General features: G+C 32.8%; 2 protein-coding genes across 7 annotated transcripts; one reads left to right on the top strand and one right to left on the bottom strand.

Annotated features, from left to right (window-relative positions):
• The first annotated feature begins 1,031 nt into the window (after positions 1–1,031).
• Positions 1,032–9,333, top strand: LOC118042680 (protein RRP6-like 3). Of its 6 annotated transcripts, none has more exons than XM_073407603.1 (13): positions 1,033–1,341; positions 1,434–1,678; positions 1,754–1,852; positions 1,932–2,015; positions 2,112–2,198; positions 2,406–2,526; positions 3,487–3,671; positions 3,760–3,798; positions 4,960–5,471; positions 5,554–6,052; positions 7,636–7,894; positions 8,096–8,246; positions 9,023–9,333. In XM_073407603.1, exons 1-13 carry the CDS (start codon positions 1,104–1,106, stop codon positions 9,090–9,092), a joined length of 2,589 nt encoding a protein of 862 aa, XP_073263704.1. In that variant the 5' UTR covers positions 1,033–1,103; the 3' UTR covers positions 9,093–9,333. The 6 variants fall into 6 exon arrangements, with proteins under 6 accessions (XP_034906291.1, XP_073263704.1, XP_034906290.1 ...); XM_035050399.2 differs by having other exon boundaries at positions 7,958–8,246; XM_035050400.2 differs by having other exon boundaries at positions 1,032–1,341; positions 7,636–8,246; positions 8,994–9,333.
• A 5,364-nt stretch (positions 9,334–14,697) lies between these two features.
• LOC118042679 (NEDD8-activating enzyme E1 regulatory subunit AXR1) lies at positions 14,698–21,893 on the bottom strand. The gene is made up of 15 exons (XM_035050396.2): positions 21,734–21,893; positions 21,488–21,660; positions 21,244–21,407; positions 20,761–20,871; positions 20,303–20,382; positions 19,555–19,705; positions 19,371–19,464; positions 18,655–18,743; positions 17,850–17,923; positions 17,591–17,753; positions 17,008–17,093; positions 15,765–15,848; positions 15,489–15,669; positions 15,251–15,352; positions 14,698–15,167 (listed from the first exon to the last, which is right to left on the bottom strand). The coding sequence occupies exons 1-14, from the start codon at positions 21,769–21,771 to the stop codon at positions 15,269–15,271; spliced, it is 1,572 nt and encodes a 523-aa protein (XP_034906287.1). The 5' UTR covers positions 21,772–21,893; the 3' UTR covers positions 14,698–15,167; positions 15,251–15,268.
• Positions 21,894–23,052: the final 1,159 nt, after the last annotated feature.

Here is a 23,052-nt window from a genome sequence, read left to right as displayed (position 1 = left end):
GAACAACTTGGCTCCCATTTCATGTGGCCCTTTCCCTACAATTTGATTGTTCGAATGGTGAATTTTGTTTATGCTACTTTTCAATGGACAATTCTTGAACTTACAATATCAATAATCTATGCTAATTAGCTTAGTTATAAAACTCCGTTTGGACCAACAAGTTAAAGCGTGTTTGGTAGTGTGTTAGCGGTTGCTTTTCAAATAATTTTTTCGTATCGTAATACATGTCAATGATGTTATTTTATTTTTTAAAAATTATTTTTGACATCACCATATTTAAACGATCCAAAACATACAAACTGTATTAAATTTTAGTAAAAAAAAAAAATTTCAAATTTGATGGGAACGCGGTTTGCACCACGTTCCCAAACGTTTCCTTAATCCGATAGCTTATATATGAAGGCACGACTCAGATCCCATTAAAAGAAAAATATTGAAAAAAATATTTTTTTAAAAATAAATCCATATCAAATCTAGGTTGGTAATTATAACTATGCTAGTTACACTACGTTGTATACAAATCAAACAAGGGTAAGGCAAATAATGGACTTGCATTAAAACATTAGACGAAAATATTTTCTTAAATTTCCTACTCATACTCAGACGTATATTAGATAAATTGATGGACAAAGATAAATATATAGTTTATGAAACCCAAAAAGAGTGATTAATTAAACTATAATGATTAAATTACAATCCAATTTAATTCCTTGAAAAACATAAAAAAATCATAGTAGTTAACTTAATGGTTTGACCAGAGGTTGAGTTAGACAATATATTAACCCGTTAAAAATTTAAAATGAATGATCCAACAGATTTTTTAGTGGCCTGATTAATCCAACCTGGCTCGGCAAATTAATATAAAAAAATGGACTCGGATAACTTTGGATCCACTTGATAGCTCAATTTCCGGTGGCTTCTTTGATTGGATCTGATAGTTGCATCATCTGGGCCTGAGCATAAACAATCTACAAAAGGCCTCAAAACATAAGCCCAATAACCAATCAAACCGCAACCGAAGCCGCCAGAAAAACCACCTTAACTCCATTTCCACTCTCAAACAGCGCTCGCTCACGAAGCAGCAGAAGACGCAGAAAAGAAGGATGGAGTACAAGGACAAATTAAAAATCACAGCATTGACCATCGCTTCTCTGGCAGCACTCTCTTCTGTTATTTTCCTAATAACCTCCTCCTCCAAGCATTACCGCCGGAGACGACGAAAGCAGCAGCAAAAACAAAGCTCATCGTGCTACTTGCAATCTCATCAGAAACCACAGCTTTCTTTCAAACGCGTCTTGCTTGATAACTCCTTCTCTCAATCCAAGCACTTAAATCTCCATGGTAGGTGTTATTAGGTAACCGCCCTTTCCTTCTCTGTCTTTTTTTTTTTTTTAATTATTTTGAATTTTTTCTACTTTTTTGCATTGTCGAAGCAGCGAGCTCATCGAATTTGCATCCATATGAAGCGGAGATTAAATCTCTGATAGAAAATCCTGAGTCCTTCGAAGACTGTTATAGTGATCATCAGAAAATGAGTGAATTTTTCTCTTATGTTTGGATCGAGACGGAAACTCAATTGAAAGACTTAGCTCATACATTGAGCAAACACAAGGTTTTTGCTGTCGATACGGAGCAGCATAGCCTCCGCTCTTTTCTCGGTTTCACTGCTCTAATTCAGGTTAATTAATTAATTACTTAATAAAAATTTCATTTTGTTAGTAACATTTTAATGATATGCTTAAAAACATTTCAGATATCTACTGGAAACGAAGATTATTTGGTGGATACGATTGCATTTCATGATGTAATGGGTGTTCTTGCCCCTGTTTTCGCTGATCCAACTATTTGTAAGGTAAACTGATTGTAATTATTTCTAATTATCAAGTGGTTAATGGGATTGATGTTTTATGTAATTATTGTTGGTGACCTAGGTGTTTCACGGGGCAGATAACGATGTTCTCTGGCTGCAGAGAGACTTCCATATATATGTTGTTAATTTGTTTGATACTGCGAAGGTCAGTGTTGGTGTTTATCGTGATTGGTTATTGGCAATGTGTGTTCTGTAAAATTTTGTTTGTTTCTTGATTTGTTTTCCTGCCATGTTTATGCAGGCGTGCGAAGTGTTGTCAAAACCTCAGAAATCTTTAGCATACTTGCTTGAAACTTATTGTGGTGTAGCCACAAACAAATTGCTACAGGTTTGGGTTTGGGACTGTTATTAATTTATGCAGTTTCCTGCTTTTGATGAGGCCTTTTTGGTTCGCTTAAGGGAATTGAGTTACCTTTTCCTTGTTTGAATACTTCTGTGTAGCATGGAAAATGCATGTTCAGCAGTTCCAACTCTAATTTATATCATTGCTTATATCAAAGCATATATGATTAGTGTATTGTCTGCTAAAATGTAGCGTGAAGATTGGAGGCAACGCCCACTATCAGCAGAAATGCTAGAATATGCTCAAACAGATGCACACTATCTACTGTATATTGCAGGTTGTTTAATAGCTGAGCTCAAACTACAGGACAGAGGTATGTATTTAATTGTGATCACCTATCATCATACATTTAGTGTCTATCGATGTAACTATTAAAGCAAAATGGAAGGGGCATCATATGAACTGTAGAAATAATCAATATCCAAAACAGCAAATGCCAGTCACCAGGTAGTTCTGTTACAGGTGGGGAAAGAGGGGTAGGTCTGCATCTACCAGGAATATTCACACAAAGGCTTACTTTTGACATTCATAATTGGACAAAAATTTCCTACCTACCTAATGTGGTATAATTTAAGCTGTTGTATACGTATTTGCAATACACCTAACACGCCCGCACACACAATTAACTCTCTATTTAGCTTGAATCTTTTTTGAACTTAACAGTGTTTTTAATTCTCTCTTTCTCACAATTTGTTTTTCTATTTTCTTTTTTTTTATCATATAACACCAGGTTTTTGCTTCAACTTTGGAGCTGGATATGAACTTCTATGTCAATTGAGTGGGAGGGTTTATAATGCAATTGCCCCTGAATAGAACATGGATTACGACCCTACTGGCCCTTTTCAGTGTTAATTTAGGAAGATGGGCTTTGTTACAAAACAGCTTCACGCACAAAAAATCAAATTCCCACGTGTCATTGGGAAAAATTTTCACAAGTACCTGCAGTAATTTGGTAGCTCTATGATGTTAATTCTCTCACTTTGGAGTGCACATCGTGTGTGCATTAGGTATACTAAAATAAGTTTCAAAAACTATGTAGATATGTGCCACATTAGGGAAGGAGGAAATTTACTATGTCTAGTGAAGTTGGAAATTTTTGTCCTTCAAATTTTTAGGGGACACATTAGCAGAGAAAAACTAATTAAAGCTGGAACCAGCATACAATTGTTAGGGAATTGTTCATGGTTAAATATATTTTCAAGTCACAGACCATTTAAATCATGCATCAGCTGTTTCTTGTAGCATCAAGTTGCTAAATATATCAATGTATCAGATAACTCAAACTGTCCCAATGACAAATTCGATTTTGTTCTGGAGGCTAGACGTCGTTCAAACATGATTTGTCTTCAACTCTACGCTAAAGAGGTTGAAGCCTTTCCTGGTGAGTCTGCTGCATCATCAATTTTTTCCCGTCATTTGAATGGTCAAAGAGGGTCATCAATTTCATATGAGACACAGGTGCTCTACTTTACATATGTTTATTAGCATAGGCCATTATGAATGACCTTCACATTGTTACTAATGTTAACAAACCACTTATTTTCAGGATCTTGTGAGATGTTTTTGCACATGGAGGGATCTAATGGTTAGTTGTAACTTGTAACATTTTCAGAAATTTTATTTCCGAGGGAACTTCATTGTATTTTGAAAAAACAAAAATCAAAAACCTTTATCTTGTACTTGATATTAGTGATAAAAATAATGTACCGCCTTTATTGCATATTATAATCTGAACCTAATTTCAGTGATAGGCAATCACACATTTGTAGTTATTCAATTGAGAAAATGAATTTCCCTTTCATCAATAATCAACCTGTGTGAAGAAATCACCTATAGATATGTATGTAGAACCTGTGGTATACCATTTAACTGTCCGTAGAAACTGTAACTGCAAGAACAAAGCACCTTCTGAATTTGTTGGCTTCTGTTGATCTTCACTGACAATCTGATTGAGGAAAATAAAATCTTTCTCTGTCATTTTTGTTGTTATGACATACAAGTATTGCCAAATAGAATATTTGTCACAGTTTGACATGCTTTTGCTCATGGAAGTACCATGCAGGTTGAAAGGATGCAAAACTCATGTCGAGGATCATAATTGCTAGTGTGGACCTCTCATAAGTAATTTTCCTTGGCCTATCGCTATCAGTGCCAAGTTCAATGGTTTATATTTTAGGCCTGAACAAGATAGTAGCGTTTTACATGTCTCAGATTGTATCAGTATTAATATAATGATCTAAACTACATGTTACTGGATTATGTTGAGATCAAGACAGGAAAGTACTAGTCAGCTCTGATTGCGAACTGGACTAATGACTAGCAGACTCCTTGGCTCTTTACCACCTTCCCTTTTGCCATTTTCCCTGCCTTAGTCTACCTTCTTTCTGAATTACATTTGTCTAATACTGATGATAGTAATAATGATTTGACTTATCAAATTATTGGTGTCAATGCTTCATCACACTTGCCTTTATCTTTGGTTCATCAAAGAACAGCAATGCGAATTTGATGTTTTTTTATTACTAATGGTTCCAATTCATTTTGTCCTCTTAAACATTCTTCTCTGTGTTAGATGTGCTAATTTCACATGAGTTTCTTTTGACGAAGCATGTCATTTATTTCCCTTCCCATTTTTTCAGTTAATTATTTGTTTCTGCACCCATTGTATTCTTTGTCATAGTGAAGTCATGTTGCATAGTGAATTTTTCATTGTTTAATCTTGCTGTGTGTTCGGACTTCCTTTCAGGCTCGTGTTCATGATGAGAGCTTGAGATATGTATTATCAGATCAGGCTATTGTCGCTCTTGCAGTCAAAGTTCCCGCAACTCCTGAAGAAATATTTGACACCATAGCAGAAGCTGATTTGAATGTGGAAAATCTGAATTTAAATTCTTCTCTCCCATCTCCATCCCCTGTTGTTTGCAGTCATTTGGATGATCTCTATCACTTGATCAAGGACAAAAAAAGCAACGCTGATGAAGTTCTCCTTCAAATTCTTCAAAATTGCCTGGGTCCCAATGGGAGTTGTCCATTGTCTGTTTATAACTATGCATTACTGATTAACTGTGACCTAATAATGAAAAATAGATTAGTTTCCAAACAGAGTCCGGTTATAAATTCAAAGCAAGTTGCTCGGAAGGCTTCAAGAGAACTATTTGTTCAAAAGTTCTCCTGTAAATCTCCAGTGTATCATAACTGTAGGATCTATGCAAATGATGGGCGGTTGCTTTGTTATTGTGATCGGAGAAAGCTTGAATGGTCAGTCGACTTATTTTCTTTTCGTCTTTTGCCCAGTTACAAAATGTGTTCCACATAATAGGATCATGTTATTGTCTTGTAGGTATCTCCGTCGAGATCTGGCAAAACTTGTTGATGATGATGCTCTTGCCATAATGCTTCTTTTTGAACCAAAAGGTCGTCCGGAGGATGAAGGGAATGATTTTTATATCCAAAGTAAGAAAAATATATGTGTTGGCTGTGGTGAAGGAAGTCATTACTTGCGCTATCGAATAATCCCCTCTTGTTATAGAATGCACTTCCCTGAGCATTTGAAAAGTCATCGTTCTCATGATATTGTCCTCCTTTGTGTGGACTGCCATGAACTTGCTCATGCTGCTGCTGAAAAGTACAAAAAACAGGTTGCTAAAGAATTTGGAATTCCACTTTTCGTTCGTAAAGTAGTTGATTCTAAAGAAATTCCAGTTATAAGTGAGTCATCTTCATCATTAATGAATGTTGAGGAGACAGGGGTATCTCCATTACATTTGCGCACAGCTGCTATGGCTCTTTTACGCCATGGACAAAGAATGCCACTCAAGCGCCGTGAAGAACTGACACAGGTGAGTACACGATATCATTGGTTATTTGGGGGGTGTATTTGATGAATTGAGTGTCATTTTTTTACTATCTTCTGTAGTTGGGTAGGCTACTCCTATGACTTCATTTTAAAAGAGTGACAAATATGATTATGTTGGGTATGTTTGGGCATTCCAGGAACAAATAATCTCCATGGTGGTCTACTTTGCCTTTAAAACGTAGATTATATAACAATGAATGGGGCCACAGAAAATTGCAAGACTAGAGTTTAGCATCATTAAGATACAAGACTATTGGAATTTTTCAGCTTTTATTTGTATTGACATTCCTTATATGCTACGTGGATCATCTGAAATCAGTATTCTGTGTTTAAGTTGGAAGAACCAACATCCTGGTATCCTATTTGTCTATGCTCAAGTGGACACATCCGTAAGTGCTGACTGTGACCTTTTATGTTTTGCGATGGTGTTCTTCATATCTAAGCAAAAATAAATAAATTGCATGTTAGTGAACTTTCAAGAGATAGAGGTTCTCCATTGACAAAGATGTTATTCGCTTACATTAGGAGAAATTTGCAGTTACTATTGATTTGAACTGAGTGATAATGTTAGAAGTACAAGTTTTTAGGATAAGTATAAAGTACAAATGGAAAGAAGAATAAAAGGATGAAAAACAACTGTTGATTTGCCTTGACAAAGGTTGGGAGATGAAATGATTGTAATATCTTTGGAGATGTGCCTTTTTTGCTTCTGTTTCTATTGATAGAGTGGAATTTTTAAGTTTGTATTATTGTCCGGATAATTGCTGTGGATAGGGTTTTTTCTGGCCTTTAGACTAAAGATATTTGGGTGTTTCGAGCACCACTTTAGTAAATATTCAGTGGGATTGGCATACACTTCTGAACTGACACTTCCTTTTTTGGAGGATATATTATCCTACTCTGTGTTCAGATATCATGTTGTCGCACTCTGATATCGTCTATGATAGCTTGTTGTGTTGTGATTAACTCAGAGTTGAAACATCAAAATAACTGTACATCGACCCTTGAGAAGAATATCCAGTCTTTAAAATTTGACATTTTACCCCTTGCAAGAAATTTCTAGCACTTGGTCATCCATTTTCATTAATGTTGCACCTTACTGTGAATCACAGATGGTTAGAATTTCTTATTACCGGATGACAGTGAAAATAACCCTGATCATAGTGGGACAAAGATCATTGAACCCAAATCTCTGTAGCAAAGAAAACCGCCCAACCATTTACATTTGTGAAGCCTTGATGCAATTGGTGTATAAAAATTGAGTTTATAATTTCAAAGTAGGCTTGCAATGTTTAATAGGAAATAATGTCTTTACCTTCTTGGAGCTAGGATAATGATGTTGCTTTGAATCTGATTGTACATTCTCATTTTCTTTTATGATCATGAGAATTATCTTTTGTCATGTTGTTACATATACATTCTCGTTTATGATGAAAAAAATGTATATCATCAGTATTAGTGCATGGTATCAACATGCAATCATGGTACACTATGTTGCTTCTGGTTACTCATTGGTGTTTGTGGGGATTTTAACCTTCGCATGGGATTTAATTCTGCTGTTTATAGATTGTGATGCAATATTATGGAGGAAGGGAGATATCTGAGGAAGATTTGGAAAGAGCTCTGCTGGTTGGCATGAGTCCTCATGAAAGAAGGCGATTTGAGAAGAAGAGAAGGTTTGCATCAAAACATTCTACTGAGGTTATCCTTTTGGACAAAGAACAGATGGGTGCAGCTTATACCATGGCTGTATCTGCCACTGGAAATTCACTGGAAAAGGCTGTTACTAAAGATGGTTTAGAAACTACTGAAATGGAATCAACAGGTACAAAAGAACTAGACTATTTCATGGTAAAAGATACTATTTCTAACAAGGAAATGAATTCAGATGAAAATGAAGCTTCTGATACAAAAGATGAATATGTTGGAAACGATGATGATAATTGCGAAGGAGGCCTCTCAAATGGAACAGCTAGAAATGATGAAAGTGCTCCACATAAAAATAATTCGAAATTATCTCTGTTAGGACATGGACCACATGGAAAACAAGTTGTGGATCATATATTAGAGGAATATGGCGAGGATGGCATTCGGCAATTTTGTCAGAGATGGAGACAAGTTTTTGTTGAAGCAGTTCATCCTCGTTTCTTGCCTGCCGGCTGGGATGTAATGCACAGGTAAATAGCCTTGTTATGCACGTGTCTCTGGAAATATGCTATGCTCAAGCATTTTGTTTAACGTAGTTCAATCTAATCTTTATAAGGTTTAGATGCCACAGGTCCATAGATGTCCAAATAAAGGCGTGTTACATCAAGAATTTTCCTTGCCTCAACTTTACCATTATTGCTTAGCTTCCCATCTCTCTCTCCATCAAGACTGCCATCAATGCCAGTAGCTCCAGAACTAACTTAATGCCTACACAGCAGCTACACTTTGTCACTAGAAAGTTGTACTGACTTCAGATTTCTAAGACAACCTAGACATTGCCAATTCCAGTAGCACCAGCACCAACTTAATATCTATACAGAAACCAAACTTTGCAACCAGAAAGTTGTACTGACTGCTGATTTCTAAGTCAACCTAGACAGTGTCAATGACTTGTGCTGGCAAGATAGCAAGCGATAATGTACAATCACCTCAAATTGTGCATGAAATGCCATGTTGTCTCTGTTGATATCTAGCATCTGCTGACCATGTCTATAAATAATTAGATTGCAGTTTCAGAGTTCTGAATTTTATGATGACCTACAAGCCTAGTTGCAGTTGCTAGCTGATTTTCTTAAACTAACCCCAATAAGAAAAATGGCTATTTCTATTGGGCATCCTTAGTTGCTGTACAAGTTGCATATTTGTTGGTACACTTGCATATGTTTAGCAGCTTCACAAGATGTATTAGATACTGAACTTTTGTTTATTTGTTCAAGGATTTAACTATGTACGCTGTTTTTGCCAGTGGCAGAAGAGACTTTGGTGAATTTAGCGTGTACAATCCTACCAATAAAGCACCTGCTGCTAACACTTGAACAGATTCCCCATCGGCTGTAGAATACCAACAATGAAAGTAGAAGCTTCCTGTGGGTATCAAATTTTCTTCCCCAAATTCGTATTTTCATTTGTTGATCAGAATCAAATTTCTATTCTTTCATTTCTTGTGGCCATTGACATGTATAAAACTAGATACAATTAAAACCATCTTTAATTTCCTTTCTATGATTATTAGAATATCCGTGTTAAGCATGCTTTTATATTATTTTTTCTGTTTCAGATATGCATGTTTAGGTTGTTTTTATTCATGATTTTGTATGCGTGTGTGCTCAGGCTATGCTTTTTTTATATATGCATGATTGTTGGTGTTCTTTTGAATATGTTACACATTTGGATTGTGATTATGGATGCTAAGGACAGGGTTTACACCCATATTAGTCCCCGCGCGTCTAGAAAATGTTTTATCAAGTCCCTCTACCAAAACAATAGGGCATTGTTATTATACTGGTCAGGCCCAACTATGGGTCAACTTAGGAATTGACATGAACGGGTTTAATGATGGTCCAGTTAATCTACAAGTGAGACTTGAATTGATTTTAAAAAAATAATTAAAACAATGTTGTTTTATTTTTTTTAAATAAAATAATATTATTTTGATTTTTTAATTAATTCACATAACTTGTAATCCAACTTGGGTTTTACAACTATGAAAATGGTTGGATTGAGTTCCTATTTGTTACAAATTATTGCATCTTTTTTTTTCCCCTTAAATTTTATGAAAATAAGTTAAATTTAAAAAATATAAAAAATACTATTTTTGAGAATAAAATTATAGTTTTTTGTTTTTATAAAATTATCATGCATTTTTTTTACAACCCTTCATGATTTGTTTTTTTTCTTAAATTTTGTTTTTTAGTGTTTTTGCACAAATTTTGTTTATAAATTTAATCAATTTACATGTGTAAACTGTTTTGTTTACAATAAAAAAAAAGTTCTTCCAACTAAAAAAAATCAATCTTGAAAGTGAAAAAAAAAATGCTCATAATTTTATTTTTTTTTGCATTCAAAAACTAACTTTTAATAAGACGCACAATGAAAGCTAGGTAAATTGGCTGCTAGGAATTCTAATTCAAATTATTTTCGAAACAAATTTTTTTTTTTTAATTTTTGAAAACAATTAATGATTTTATTTATAAACACATTGTAAAATCAAACATTCTACATGTCTGATTATTATTCAATACTCGCTTTCTACTTCTTAATTAAATAAAAAAAATAAAAAAATAAATAAAAACAAAGGGCAAAAGCAAATATTTAAATTAAAAAATTACTAATTATTAATATAACTAAAAAAGCTTTGATTTAATCATTGGAGGTGTAGCTCAACTAATCAGGCTTTAAGTTTACTTTCTAGAGATCATCAATTCGAATTCCATAAACCTCAAGGTCACTAGAGGTTTACATAGTATTAACTTCAGGGCCCGTGGGATTAATCAAGATGCACGCAAGTTAATCCGAACATTCATATTAATAATAATAAAAATACTAGACTTTCTTATGATGTTTCACTGTTCATATAGAAGCATCTTTCCTCTTTTTTTCCCTTCAATTTCAGTTTCAGATTTTTTTTTCTTTTGATTTAGTTTTTTTTTGTAACATAATTTCATGAGATAAAGTTTTTAATTGTAGTAAACAAAATAAAATTTAAAGTTAGAGGCCATACTATAAAACATGGTGAAAAGGTCTGTCTAATCTTAAAGTTTTTAGAATTTTTATTTTGGTTTGAAATCTCATTTTATTTATTTTTTAGTCCCTGAATTTAAGAGAAAAGAGGGAAACTCATAAAAAAACAATGAAGTTGTCAGTTAGTCATAATCTAACCACACACAAAAAAAAAGTCTATCATTGAATTTCATTCGATGAGGAGGTTTGATGTTGTGGTTCTTCACTATAAACATGCGAGAAAAGTAGATTAAGGTCAGTTTGATTATTTTTTTACTCGATTGATTATTTATCTTTTTAAGTGATTGTTGGGTGTTTTGGGGTTAGAAAGTGGTTTATGAAGGTTTTTATAATGTTTTTAGGTGAAAAGGGATGAGAATAAATTTTTAGACCAAACTCCCCCTCACTGATTTTCCAGTCACCATTGTGGTGGTTACATTTTAGACAGCAGTTCAATAGACGACATGTCACCTGTTGCTCGGTTTAAAAAAATAAAAGAAAAAATTAGCCACTAAACTTGTTTTTAGTGTCAACGAGTTCTATTTGATAATAATTCTTGTTTTTATAAACATGCCTGGAAAAAAAAGGTTAGATTATGTTTGGATTTTTTTTTATTTGATTGATTTGTGTCTTTTTGAGTGATTTTAGGGTGTTTTGAGATTAGTAAGTGGTTAATGAAAATTTTTATAGTGTTTCTAATGTATATTTTTGGGTGAAAATGGATTTTTATGCCAACATCTCTTAATTTTCCAACCATTATGGCTGGATTCTGGACAAACAACACAATAGATGACATATCGCCTGCTTAAAAAAAAAAAAAAAGCATGGGCTTTGGCTTTTTTTGTTTTTATTTTTTCTAATTTCATCATTTAACATTGAGTTTTTATTGAATTTTTTTCATTGATTTGTTTTTCTATTTTATCATTCAACATTTGATTAATTTTAAATTGGTCTTCATAGTTTGTTTTGGTTTGATTTTTATGAAGTTATCACAATCTTAAATAAACTTCCCGATATTTGATTGGTGCTTAATTTTATGAATATTTATTAAAAAAAATATTATTAAACCCGGTGAAATCCATAACCCAGATCACGTATCTGACAAGTTGACTCGGGTTGGTTAAGAATTGGATTTCATAATTTTTTTTGATTTTTTTTATAAAGTTACTATAGTCTCAAACAAATGTTTCAAGATTGAATTGGTGCTCGATTTTTAGAGTCTCTAATTTTATTGTCATGTGAATATATATATATATATATATTATAAAGTTATTAAACTTAATAAAATCTTATCACAAACTTGACAGATTAAATTATATATATATAATATATCATCATTTCAATATTTAAAAATAAAATATCAACTTCAAAGATGCCCAGACCTTGAGAGATAAGCAATCTCTAGAATATTTGCAAATTAGTAGGAAGAAGATTTAAGGATTAATTTATCTTTTTTATACATGAAAATTTTTAAAAGGTAATTAAACTTTGTAGTGTATGAATAATGCCTCCGCTTAAGGCTAAAGTAACCCGTTATTTGCACTATATATTTTCATTAATTCATAAAGAAAGCCCTTTTTATTATCAATTTGGTCAAATGAACACATGTATTTTCAAATGCAATCAATTAAGTACAATTTTCCAACATTGAAAAATCTACAATCCTATTGAATAATGTCTTTCTTTCTTTCCTCTGACATAAGTCATAAACTTGTAAATCTTCCTTTATTCATGCTTATATCATTGAGTTTTCTCTTCTTTTTTTTTTTTTTTCCCCGAACTTTCAATTGTCTGAGATAGAAAATACAAGTGGTAAATTGACGTTAGTGATGCCAAAGGTTTTTTTTTTTTAACGAAATAATTAACTCTTTTTTTTTTTTTTGTGTGTTTGAAAAAAATTTAAAAAAAAAAATTGAATTTTTTTTTTGTTTTAAATTAATATTTTTAAATAATTTTGATGTGCTAATATTAATAATAATTTTTTTTTAAAAAAAATATTATTTTGATATATTTCTAAATAAAAAAATATTTTAAAAAACAACTACAACAACACTTTTAAATACATTTAAACCATGCTAGTTCTATCCTTTTGATGAGTGCCCATATATTTGACTGAGACTTAATTGGTCCACGAAATCAAAGATGGTTTACGAAATGAAAAATCCAGCAATTTGCACCAATATAATTAGTTTTAGGTCTTTTCTATTTCAGGGAGGTTTCTAGATTTAGAGAAAATAATAATTTGTTTTGATAAATGAAAGTAATTCATTCTAAGAGAAAACAAGAAAAGTAGTCGTTAGGCCCTGTTCGGTAATGAGGTATTACTTCACATTTCTAAGCAACAACATGATAGAAAGAATTTCTCATCTTTTATTTATTTTTAAATGTTTTGGGAGAAAACTTTTCAATATAATTAAATTGAATTAAATGTGAGAATATTATGATGAATATATTGATTAAGATGATAGAATTTCATATTAAAAGGAGAAATTTAGGAAACCTAATATATAATCAATGGCTAAAAAACACCACACTCATATAAATCAATAACATGATGAAAAGTTAAAATTCACACTTATATACCAAATACATAATTAACCATAAAACTAAAACATTCTCAATACAATTTTAATCGAAACATTCAAAACAAGTAAATTAAACACTTAACAAGTTAAAATAATTAACCATAAAACTAAAGTATTCTCAATACCAATTTAATTTAAACATTTCAAACAACTTAAACACTAATAATACTAAGCTCATTATAAGTTGTTAAGGCTAGACTTCTTCCTAATAATACTCGGTTACTTCTTAGCTATAATGAAGAATGTTAAAATAAAAAAGAATTTCTTAGCCGAATGGTTCATGTCACTGAAAGAGAAAAGTCTTGTGCTAAGAGTTCCAAAGCAAAATGGCAAAAATATAACTATCTCCTTAACTACAAATGTGTTAAGAAAAAAACTAGATTTGAAAAGTTTGATGCTTGATGGGAAATGTTGGCATCTTCTTTTGAAGTGCTAGAGCTAAAAAAAGATTAAGCTAAAGCAAAAGGTATAAAAATAAATACCAAATCAAGCTCCAAGCTTTGTCTAAAATCCATATTTAATTGAGTATATAGATGTACTGGAGAATTTTGATGTCGTGTTCAATGTTTCTTATATCAAAATTCTTGAAAAGTTTAAAGATCCAGATTGAAAAAAAAATGTTTAAGAAAATATTTAACAATTTAAAATAGGTTTAGTAATTCTTAATGTTTAAGTCACTTGTTTGGAATGTTTATCTTATTTGATTACTTTAACTTTAGGTTTGATTATGTATTCAGCATGCAAGTTTGGATTTTAATTTGTATTCAGTAATTATTAATTTAAATATTTATGTTAAATTTGTATTGAGAGTATTTTAGTTTTATGCTTAATTGTGTGTTTGGTTAGAAGTATAGGATTTAACTTGTCATCATATTATTATGTAGTGTTTTTTAGCCAATGAGTTCTCATCTATATATTAGGTTTCAATTTTGTCCATTAGTATGAAATTCTATCATATTAACGAATATATTCATCATAATATTCTTGTAATTCATTTGATTTAATTATATTGAAAAATATTTCAGCATCTCTCTCAAAAAAATTATATATAAATAAAAAAGAACAATACCGTTAAAATAAGAAAAAAAAAAAATTGTCCATGTTAAAATATAAAAAATATTCTAGAAAAAAAAATTGATTTGAAAACAAATTTCATTGTCATTTTCCAAATAGAAAACAATATAATGCGAACACAGTTTTCAACTGAAAGTTTAAAAAATAAGTATTTGATATTCCATCGGAACATAGAAACTAGAAAATGAGAAGAAAACTGAAAAAGAGGAGAAAATTCTTTTATGTTACTGAAAAGAGCCTAAGATATTCTCCCCTGGCATCATTCAAAGTAAAACTCTCCAATAACTTTAACTCTTAGCAAAGTGGATTTTGGTACAAATTACTATTTAAGCAGTGTGCTGGAACAAGCCTGATCAGTGGAGGCGTGCATCCAGGCATCTCTTACAGAAGTCAACACAAAATGAGTTGTAAAGGGTAAGGCAGAGATAACGGATTACCCTTGTTTTAAATGAAAGCCACTCATCAATCACGTTACCACTGTTGCCCTCTTTGGCCAAGGAAAGGTGAGAGCTTTACCTATGACCTTTCATTTTCTTTTCTACCATTTTCACTTTCTTTCTAAGCCAAGTTATACATCAATAATGTCACACAACTTGAACATCACCAGAACTCTCTGCATCTGCATCCCCACACGGCTCTCGACAATGTAAAGACCGCTTCCACTAAATGATGTAATAAAGCTCTTTACCTGCAAAAGGTCTACAGCTCCATCGTATCCTGTGAAATGTTGGCCTGCAATTAGAAACCAAAAAGAGTGAGTACAAGTCTTAACAGAAATTTTGATTGTTGCGCCAAGGGGAAGGGCACGAGCTTGCCTGTTCCTTCGAAGCATTCTACAGAGCCAATAATTGAGACTTCTGATCAATGCCGTTGAATATGAAAGTTCCCACCATGGGAACAAATTGTTTTGTTATGAGCTGTGAAGAAGATCAAAATTTGTGATATCATGGAGGTATTCTTAAAACACAATTTTGATCAAGAAAAACTTAAATGTGACATTATATTGGCAAAAATAAAAGCACATTGTGTACGAGGGATAGATATATATAGCACCTTGATCACTTCTTGTGATGCAATTCCCCCAATAAAGGCAGCAACTGCATGAAGTTCAGAAGCACCAAACCGGCACATTTCATTGATAAGGTCCTCAGTTACAGTTGAGCCATTGCAACCCAAGTCGTTAAGTAGACCAACAACTGCAGTTTTCAATCGAGATATATCCTCGTCCATTTCCCTGCATGACAGCAATGTTAGAGCAGATCTCAGTTTAGTAGAAGAATACAACGGCTATTTGGAAAAAGAGTAGCAGGAAGTATTCTCATATGTTACCCTTCAAATTGCCCAGGGAAACTATTATAATTAGCAGAAAAGCGGTCAACAGCTCGAAGCAGGATGTAAAACCCCATGGCAACACTGCAACTCAAGTTCAAAGAAAATCAAAGGTTATGAGCCAAACAAATTCCTCTCAGCTGGTCTAATATACAGTTCATTTGTGTTCTGATGTAAAACTCAGAGAAAAAATTATTCTTTTAATTTTTTTTAAAAAAAACATAGCAGTTGTGATCCATATTGAAATTCTCCAAGATAGTTGGCGAATCAGATTTCCCAAAATATGGGATTTCAACAATTGTTATGTTTGGTGTGAATAATGCATGTGAATTGTGCTCAATTCATGTGTTTTGCTGAGAAACGTGAATTTTGATGCTTTAACAGCTGCAACACAACTGTGATTTTACATTAAATAACTTTTTGTCTATGTTCAAGGCATCCGGCATTAAAAGACCACAAGCTTTTGTGCTAGGTACTTTGTGTTTTTTAGCACATGGCTCTTCAAATAAAAGGTAATTTAATAGAAAATGAACTTTATCAATAAAACACATACCACCATTTTATTCTCCTCAAATCCTTCAAACTAATCGTTTTTTTAATCATTATTGTAATTTGTAAACAAAACTTTACTTGTTTACCATTAGATTTCTTTACACAAAATACTACTAGTAATTTGTGGTTTGACGACAACTACAACAGCAACAATAATAAACAAATTTTAGACAAAATAAAATAACTGTACAAATGAATTTATTAGAAAAACTTTTATTGATAAATTATTATTTATTAGAAAAATTTATCAGTAAATTATTATTTATTGATAAAATTTTTTTTATCAAGAATGACAAATGAATTTGTGAGAAAAATAAATTTCATGAACTCCAAAAAAAATAATTAAAAACAATCAAACAAAAAGAGATTATTATAACTAATAAGTTACTGTTTTTCGTAACACAAACTTGGCATTTTTCTATGAAAAATTATCACCATTTATTATATGGCATATCCTATAAAGTGCCACCAACATAATATTTTCCTTGAATACAGGAGATAGTTTTTATAACAATTATAAGGATATTGTTTATATTTTTGAAATCTCATTTTTATGCTTCCCTACATATTATATAGATGTACAACACAGAAATTAATCAGAGAATCATTCTCAAAAATCTTCTCATACCAGGTAAACAGGATTTTTTCAAGACAATGCTATCTGAATTGTAAACCATAAGGTGAACCTCACCTGTATTCCTCATCAGTTAAATACTTCTGTACCTCTGGTACTGCAGGATTGCTGAACTCATCTTCAATAAGTCGATACCTGCAAACCTACAAAGAAGAGTTTTAAAATGCTCACAAACACACCTTATCTAAGAACAATATAATCCATCTCAAAGAGGAACAATATCAAGCCTCTATTATGTTATAATGACATAGTTGCATGTCTAGAAGAGGACGTTTTTGGGACACGAAAAATATATGCTTTTCCAGTGATCTCAACTGAATTGTCTAACTGGGTAACATTCCAAAAGTTACATAACTCAACGATAACACATAGGTGAGAGTCCATATGCTATCACTTCAACAATTCCTTGAAATTAGTTGAACATAAATGGGTAGTTAATGGTGAACATGTTTATTCTAAGAGGGAGAAACATAAAATTTTAGTTAGCTTAATAATCATGAATCATAATGTAAGGATAAAGGCACTTCGGGCCTAGGTACTTTGACAAACAAATATCTGAAAGATAAGCAGTCACCTCAAGAGGAGATGCACACAATCAATTACAGACAAACAGAAAATGAAACATAACATACGACCTTACCTTTAGTTTTCTTGCATTTTTACAGAAGCTTTTAATCATTGTCTTTGAGATGCTATCTGGATCTCTACCAATTCTCTTCAAAATACTCTTAACTCTTTGCTGAATAACAAGAAAATCAGCCTCTGCTTTTGCTAGGTAGATCTTCTGCAAATTTACATAAAGCCTGCAAAAGAGTTGATATTTCATTTATATCTTCTTCTATTTTCATAATCTAAACTGCTATGAAAGATAATCAACCCAGATAGGCTTAGTCACTAACTCAGTTGAAGATGTCATATCTGGAATTGAACCTTCAAGAGGCGCCTCCCCTCCACCTTCATTCACAATGAACTCCTAAGAATGTGAAGGCCCACTTCAAGAAATCAAAATCTCAAGCATGGAGTGTGATAGATCTTAATGTTATCATCAAACTAGATCCTATCCATACATAATAGGAAAATGTGTCTCACAGACTCCAATTGGACACTGAAAAAGCGGAAAAAGAAGACAAGAAAGTGAGATGAATGTAAGATGCACATTAAAGCTTGAAAAAAATTGTCCACCCCTTCAGAACTTGTGCACAAAGACTGAAAAGAAAGAATCTATGGCAAGCCCATCTACCATGAAACCCAAACCTCTAATAGTCCTATTACTTTCTTTCTAAAGTGAAAATTCATGAGCAAACTTCCATGCATAGTGCCTGATCAAATGATTGCAAAGAACCTCCAAAGAGTAGGCATAACTTCTAGACATCCAGAGTTTACCCGAGACTTTTGTCCAAACTAATAGTTTAGAAATAATATAAACATGATGCTCCCTTAAAGAAAACAGGCTTCCAAAGAAACAAAGATTAGTGATCTAATTTTTTCCAATAGTAAAATTATCCACCATGATACACATTTGGCCAAATTCAGTTTCCCTAAAGTCCACAACAAGCTTGTCAATCCATTCATGATATAATCCTAAAACCATCATTTCTACAGACTGAAATACAAGTGAATTGCACTTTAACCACTGTCAGTTAACAATTGGAAAACAAGTGTGAGTATGACATCAAAGATCAAAGTCAGATTGTAATGCCTAACCTTCAATGCAGCAACCATCACCCAAAAGTCAGATGAATTTGAATCAACTTCACTGCAGCTGTCATGGATTATCTGCAGCAGATCAGAACCTAAGATACCAAAAACAGAGAGAGGCAACATTAGAGAGAACAAAGCCACCATTCACAAGGAACTAAACAATATTGTTAATATTTCTTCTATTTTTCCTTTCTTTCTTTCCTTTCTTTTTTTTTCTTTTACAGTTATATTCTTAATGTCCACAACAAACATCATATTAATTTCAATGCCAAAATGATCCCCGTGGAAATAGATTAAAAAGCTACTTGCATATTGACTGTGTAAGATTAATATTGAATCAGTCAGGATAAAAAAAAAAGTGCAAGAAAACTGAATCAATTATGAGGATAAGGGGGCAACGTGACAGATAATTTCATATTAACTCATTCTGTTATATAAGGCAAGCATCCATCCTACAGGGTAGGACAGATGAGTTTCATGGAAATATATGACCAATGGCTGATCCTCCAAGCAACACAAGTGTGCATGCAACCTTTTTCTTTTCCTTTATTGGTAAAATGTAAAATTCTTCTATTAGACATTTATGCTTTACCTAATATGAAGAATGAAGAAGTGAGCATAACAAAAATGCTCTACTTCTATCAATAACCAACAAGTTTCTACAGGAATATCATTCTCCAAAAATTTCAAATCCATTCTTCTGAATACTTTATACTCACTGATTCCTCGAGGAGCAAAGACTTTAAAGGAGGCCTCAATAGCTTCTCTATAGTTGTCTTCATCAATTGCAACCATTCCTGCTTTTAAAAGCTCCTAAGAGATTCACACCCCAAAGTAAATGGCATTAACAGACAGAAATAGGAAGAGAGTGTTACAGGTACACTCGTAAACTAAATAGTAAACCTTGAATTCTTTCTTCTCATCCCTAGTTGATGGCAGGGCACCACCATGAGCTTTAGCCCACTCCTCAGCCATCTTGACAAGAATGACAACATAAGGTGTGTGCTTATGGGCAACAGGATCTGCCACCTTTAAATCAATACTTTCTGCAAACCTATCATATGTAAATATCACATAAGAACTTAAGTAGAATACAGCATGTATGCTTTAAGCTCCAACCAAAAAACGAAGGATGTTTATTACAAATGGGAGCATGTTCTCTAGGTACAACATAAAGTGAGACTGGGAAGAAAGATACTTCATCCCACTTTGTCCATCTCTTTTTTAGAGATGTCCCCTAATATTTGTCGGCTTTCTAAATGAAGTACATGTAAAAAATATTATTTTCCTATCTTGCCTCCTTTTAAAAGATGTCCCATAATATTTGTGCACTTTCTAAATAAGTACGCAAAAAAATATTATTTTCCTATCTTATCCTCGATTTTTTGAGGATTTACATCTACATTTCAAATTATATGGAATTCTACATTTTCCAAGGCAGAGTTATTTTTTAGCATATGCACAGTAGAGAGAGCAGTAAATGCTGTTTAATTAATAGTTGGAAATCCAATAGCAGACTAATAGAATGGGACAGAGGGAGTAATAAATTTCTTCAATTCACTAGGGTACGCAGTAGTCTACTGGTATCAGATATACATGTGCATTCCAAAATATCAAGTAAAAATAGATTCAAAGACAAAGCTATATGTACCTTTTGAGCTCAGGCCATGGGTTATTTAACCGTAGGTCATCCAAGAAATGATCAGGCTTTGACTCAATCACTGCATGTTCCTGCCTCAGAAAATGAAAATTCAATTTTGGAACATCTAGATACATGGAAAGCAATTTCCAGACTTGATAGTTGATATGCTAAAAATTGTTCCAATTGATGCCCATTTCAGTTTTTATATTCTTCCAATTTTGGCTCACCAGCTTTCCCTTCCCCTACACAACTCCCTAGAGAGAATTCCAGGACTCTTTTGCCATCAACTTATGAAAGAGATGGAAATGTCCAAAACATTGAATCAGAGAAAATTAAATAATGATGTAGCCACAAAGTAACCGAGTAGGTCATCCATTCAGTGCCTCAATGCAGTTTAATCCTCAGTTTCTGGAAGGTCAAGATGGTTAGAGCAATTTCAATCATGATGAAGTAACAAAAAAAATCACCTTCACACTATTTCTGACAAACCCAGTAAGGCCATAGGAGCGTGCAAAAATTAACAAAACATTTGCCTCCCTGCAGATTTTATCAAGCTTCACCATAGAGTCTTCAGCCAACTGCAAGTGATATCAGAAATCATCCATCAAAGTCATAGCACAGAAAGAATTAAGATAACAGAAAACTGTCTGGAGAAATGGCAAATCAGAATTTCCAGTTATGAAATACATGTAATTTGTTTTCTGATGCTGAGACAATGAGGAAAGACTATGCAAGAATTAAAAAAAAAAGGAGCAAAAATGGGGCAAAAATCCCATTATTAGGATACCATCACCACTTTACAAAACCACACGCAAACATCAGCATATTTATTCCGAAACAAAGTAACACGAACATACAATCATAGCGACAAGAGCAAGCTCAATATCCTATAGCACGGTATTCCATCAAGAATGCACAATTACCCTACTATAGACATCAAAATTCCATACCTGAGTAGCTACAACAAGCGTAAACTGCGAAAAGAAGGAGGGATTAGAGTCAACCAATGCCTCAGGATACTCTTCTATGAACTTGGCTTTAACAGCATCATTCAACTCTTGAAGAAACGTGCACACACATTTCGCCTTGGATTGCCCAACACATGATTCATCCACTACCAACCACCATCACAAATAAGAGAAAGCAAAGCAAAGCACGACAAGAAAGAAAGAAATAAAGAAAAAGAAAGTATACCCATGAAATTATTTCCAAGGTCACCCAGTTCAACTTTAGACCCATCAATCACAGTGATGGATCCAACTCCACCAAGTACAAGATTTTTCAGTGTCTCGGAACCCGTAGGACCGCAATTAAGCAAACAAATGCTGGCTTTTTCTAAGGCAGACTGTCCTTGCTCACCCCATATCCTAAACACAAATTCAAAAATAAAAATTTAAGGGGAAATTGAAGCTTGAAGTGAAGATAAGTAGAAAGTAGTACCTCAGTTGGCGATCGTATTTGGTTTTTGGCTCCGCCATTGTTTAGGGCTTGCTTTAGCTATAGCTAGTGTCAACTTCGCTTGATAGTTACGCAGCTTGCGAGCGGACAAGGAGAGGACGACAGGGAGACCATGGGCGTGTCTATATATATTTATAGGCGTGGGTAGGCCCAGATTGGAAAACGAGTCCAGTGTTTCTGGTTAACGAAAGAAATGTACATAGATCCTGTTTTGAACTGTGTTCACTAAATTTTAAAAAACAAATTGTTTAAAATTATTTCATATATTTTAAAATTATTTTAATATAATAATGTTAAAAATAATTTTAAAAAATAAAAAATATTATTTTAAAATATTTATAAGAAAAAAGAAATTCAAAATATATTAAAATAATCTATTTTTTTATTTTTTTTAAATTTAGTTTTGATATTAGTATATTACAATGATATAAAAATATTTAAAAATTATTTTTAGAAAACAAGATTAGACCGTAAAAACATACATATCATTGCTTTTCTATTTTTTAACTCTTATGGATTATGCTTTTTATAAATAAAAATTATAGATTGTGTTATTCAATAACTATATGTATTATAATTTATGTTCTTTTCTTCATTTACGTTAGTTAAAAGATCTATGTATTTAGCTGATAAAAACGAGATGTTTTATTCTTTTTTATTTTATTTTAAAAGATTTTAAGTTTATAAGAAAAATATGAATTCTACCTTTTTTTTTATCTCGTTAAGGATTATTTTCTTTTCATCCAGTTTTGTTAAATCATGTGATATGTGTTAAAAATATATGCAATAAGAAATTTTGAATTAAAAAACCCAAACCAATGAAAAATTATCTAAAGTGAGAATTTACTTATAAATATTCACCTTTCAAAATGTTAATAAGAAAATATTATACAATATACTATAAGGTTAAGTGCCTCTTTTACTCTTTACTTAAACTCAAAGCACTGTATATTAGAATAATATAATGGAAACTCAACCCTTGCTACAAAGAATTGCATGGACAGCGAGGGAGGGATGGGGTTGTGTTTTTACTAGGATACATTTGGCATTAAAAGAATGATTGAGAAGAAAATAACCACTTCAAGTTTTGGTAGGGTTGTCCTAGGCGTTAGCCAGGCCTGCGCCCCAACATGAGGACACCTGGCACTTAGGTTGACCTGTTCTTGCGCACTCAAGCGCCATGTGGCGCTGGGGCTAGCTTGCCCTTGCTCTGGGTCAAACCCGCATGCCATGTGGAGCTGGGCCTACCTTGCTCGGGGTGTACAGCTTGACTCGAGCACCATGTGGCCCTAGGGTTGACT

The sequence above is a fragment of the Populus alba genome, chromosome 2 (genome assembly GCF_005239225.2).
Source record: "Populus alba chromosome 2, ASM523922v2, whole genome shotgun sequence".
Classification (NCBI taxonomy): Eukaryota; Viridiplantae; Streptophyta; class Magnoliopsida; order Malpighiales; family Salicaceae; genus Populus; species Populus alba.
Note: the sequence above shows the minus strand (reverse complement) of the source record. Positions and strands in the feature narration are given on the sequence as shown.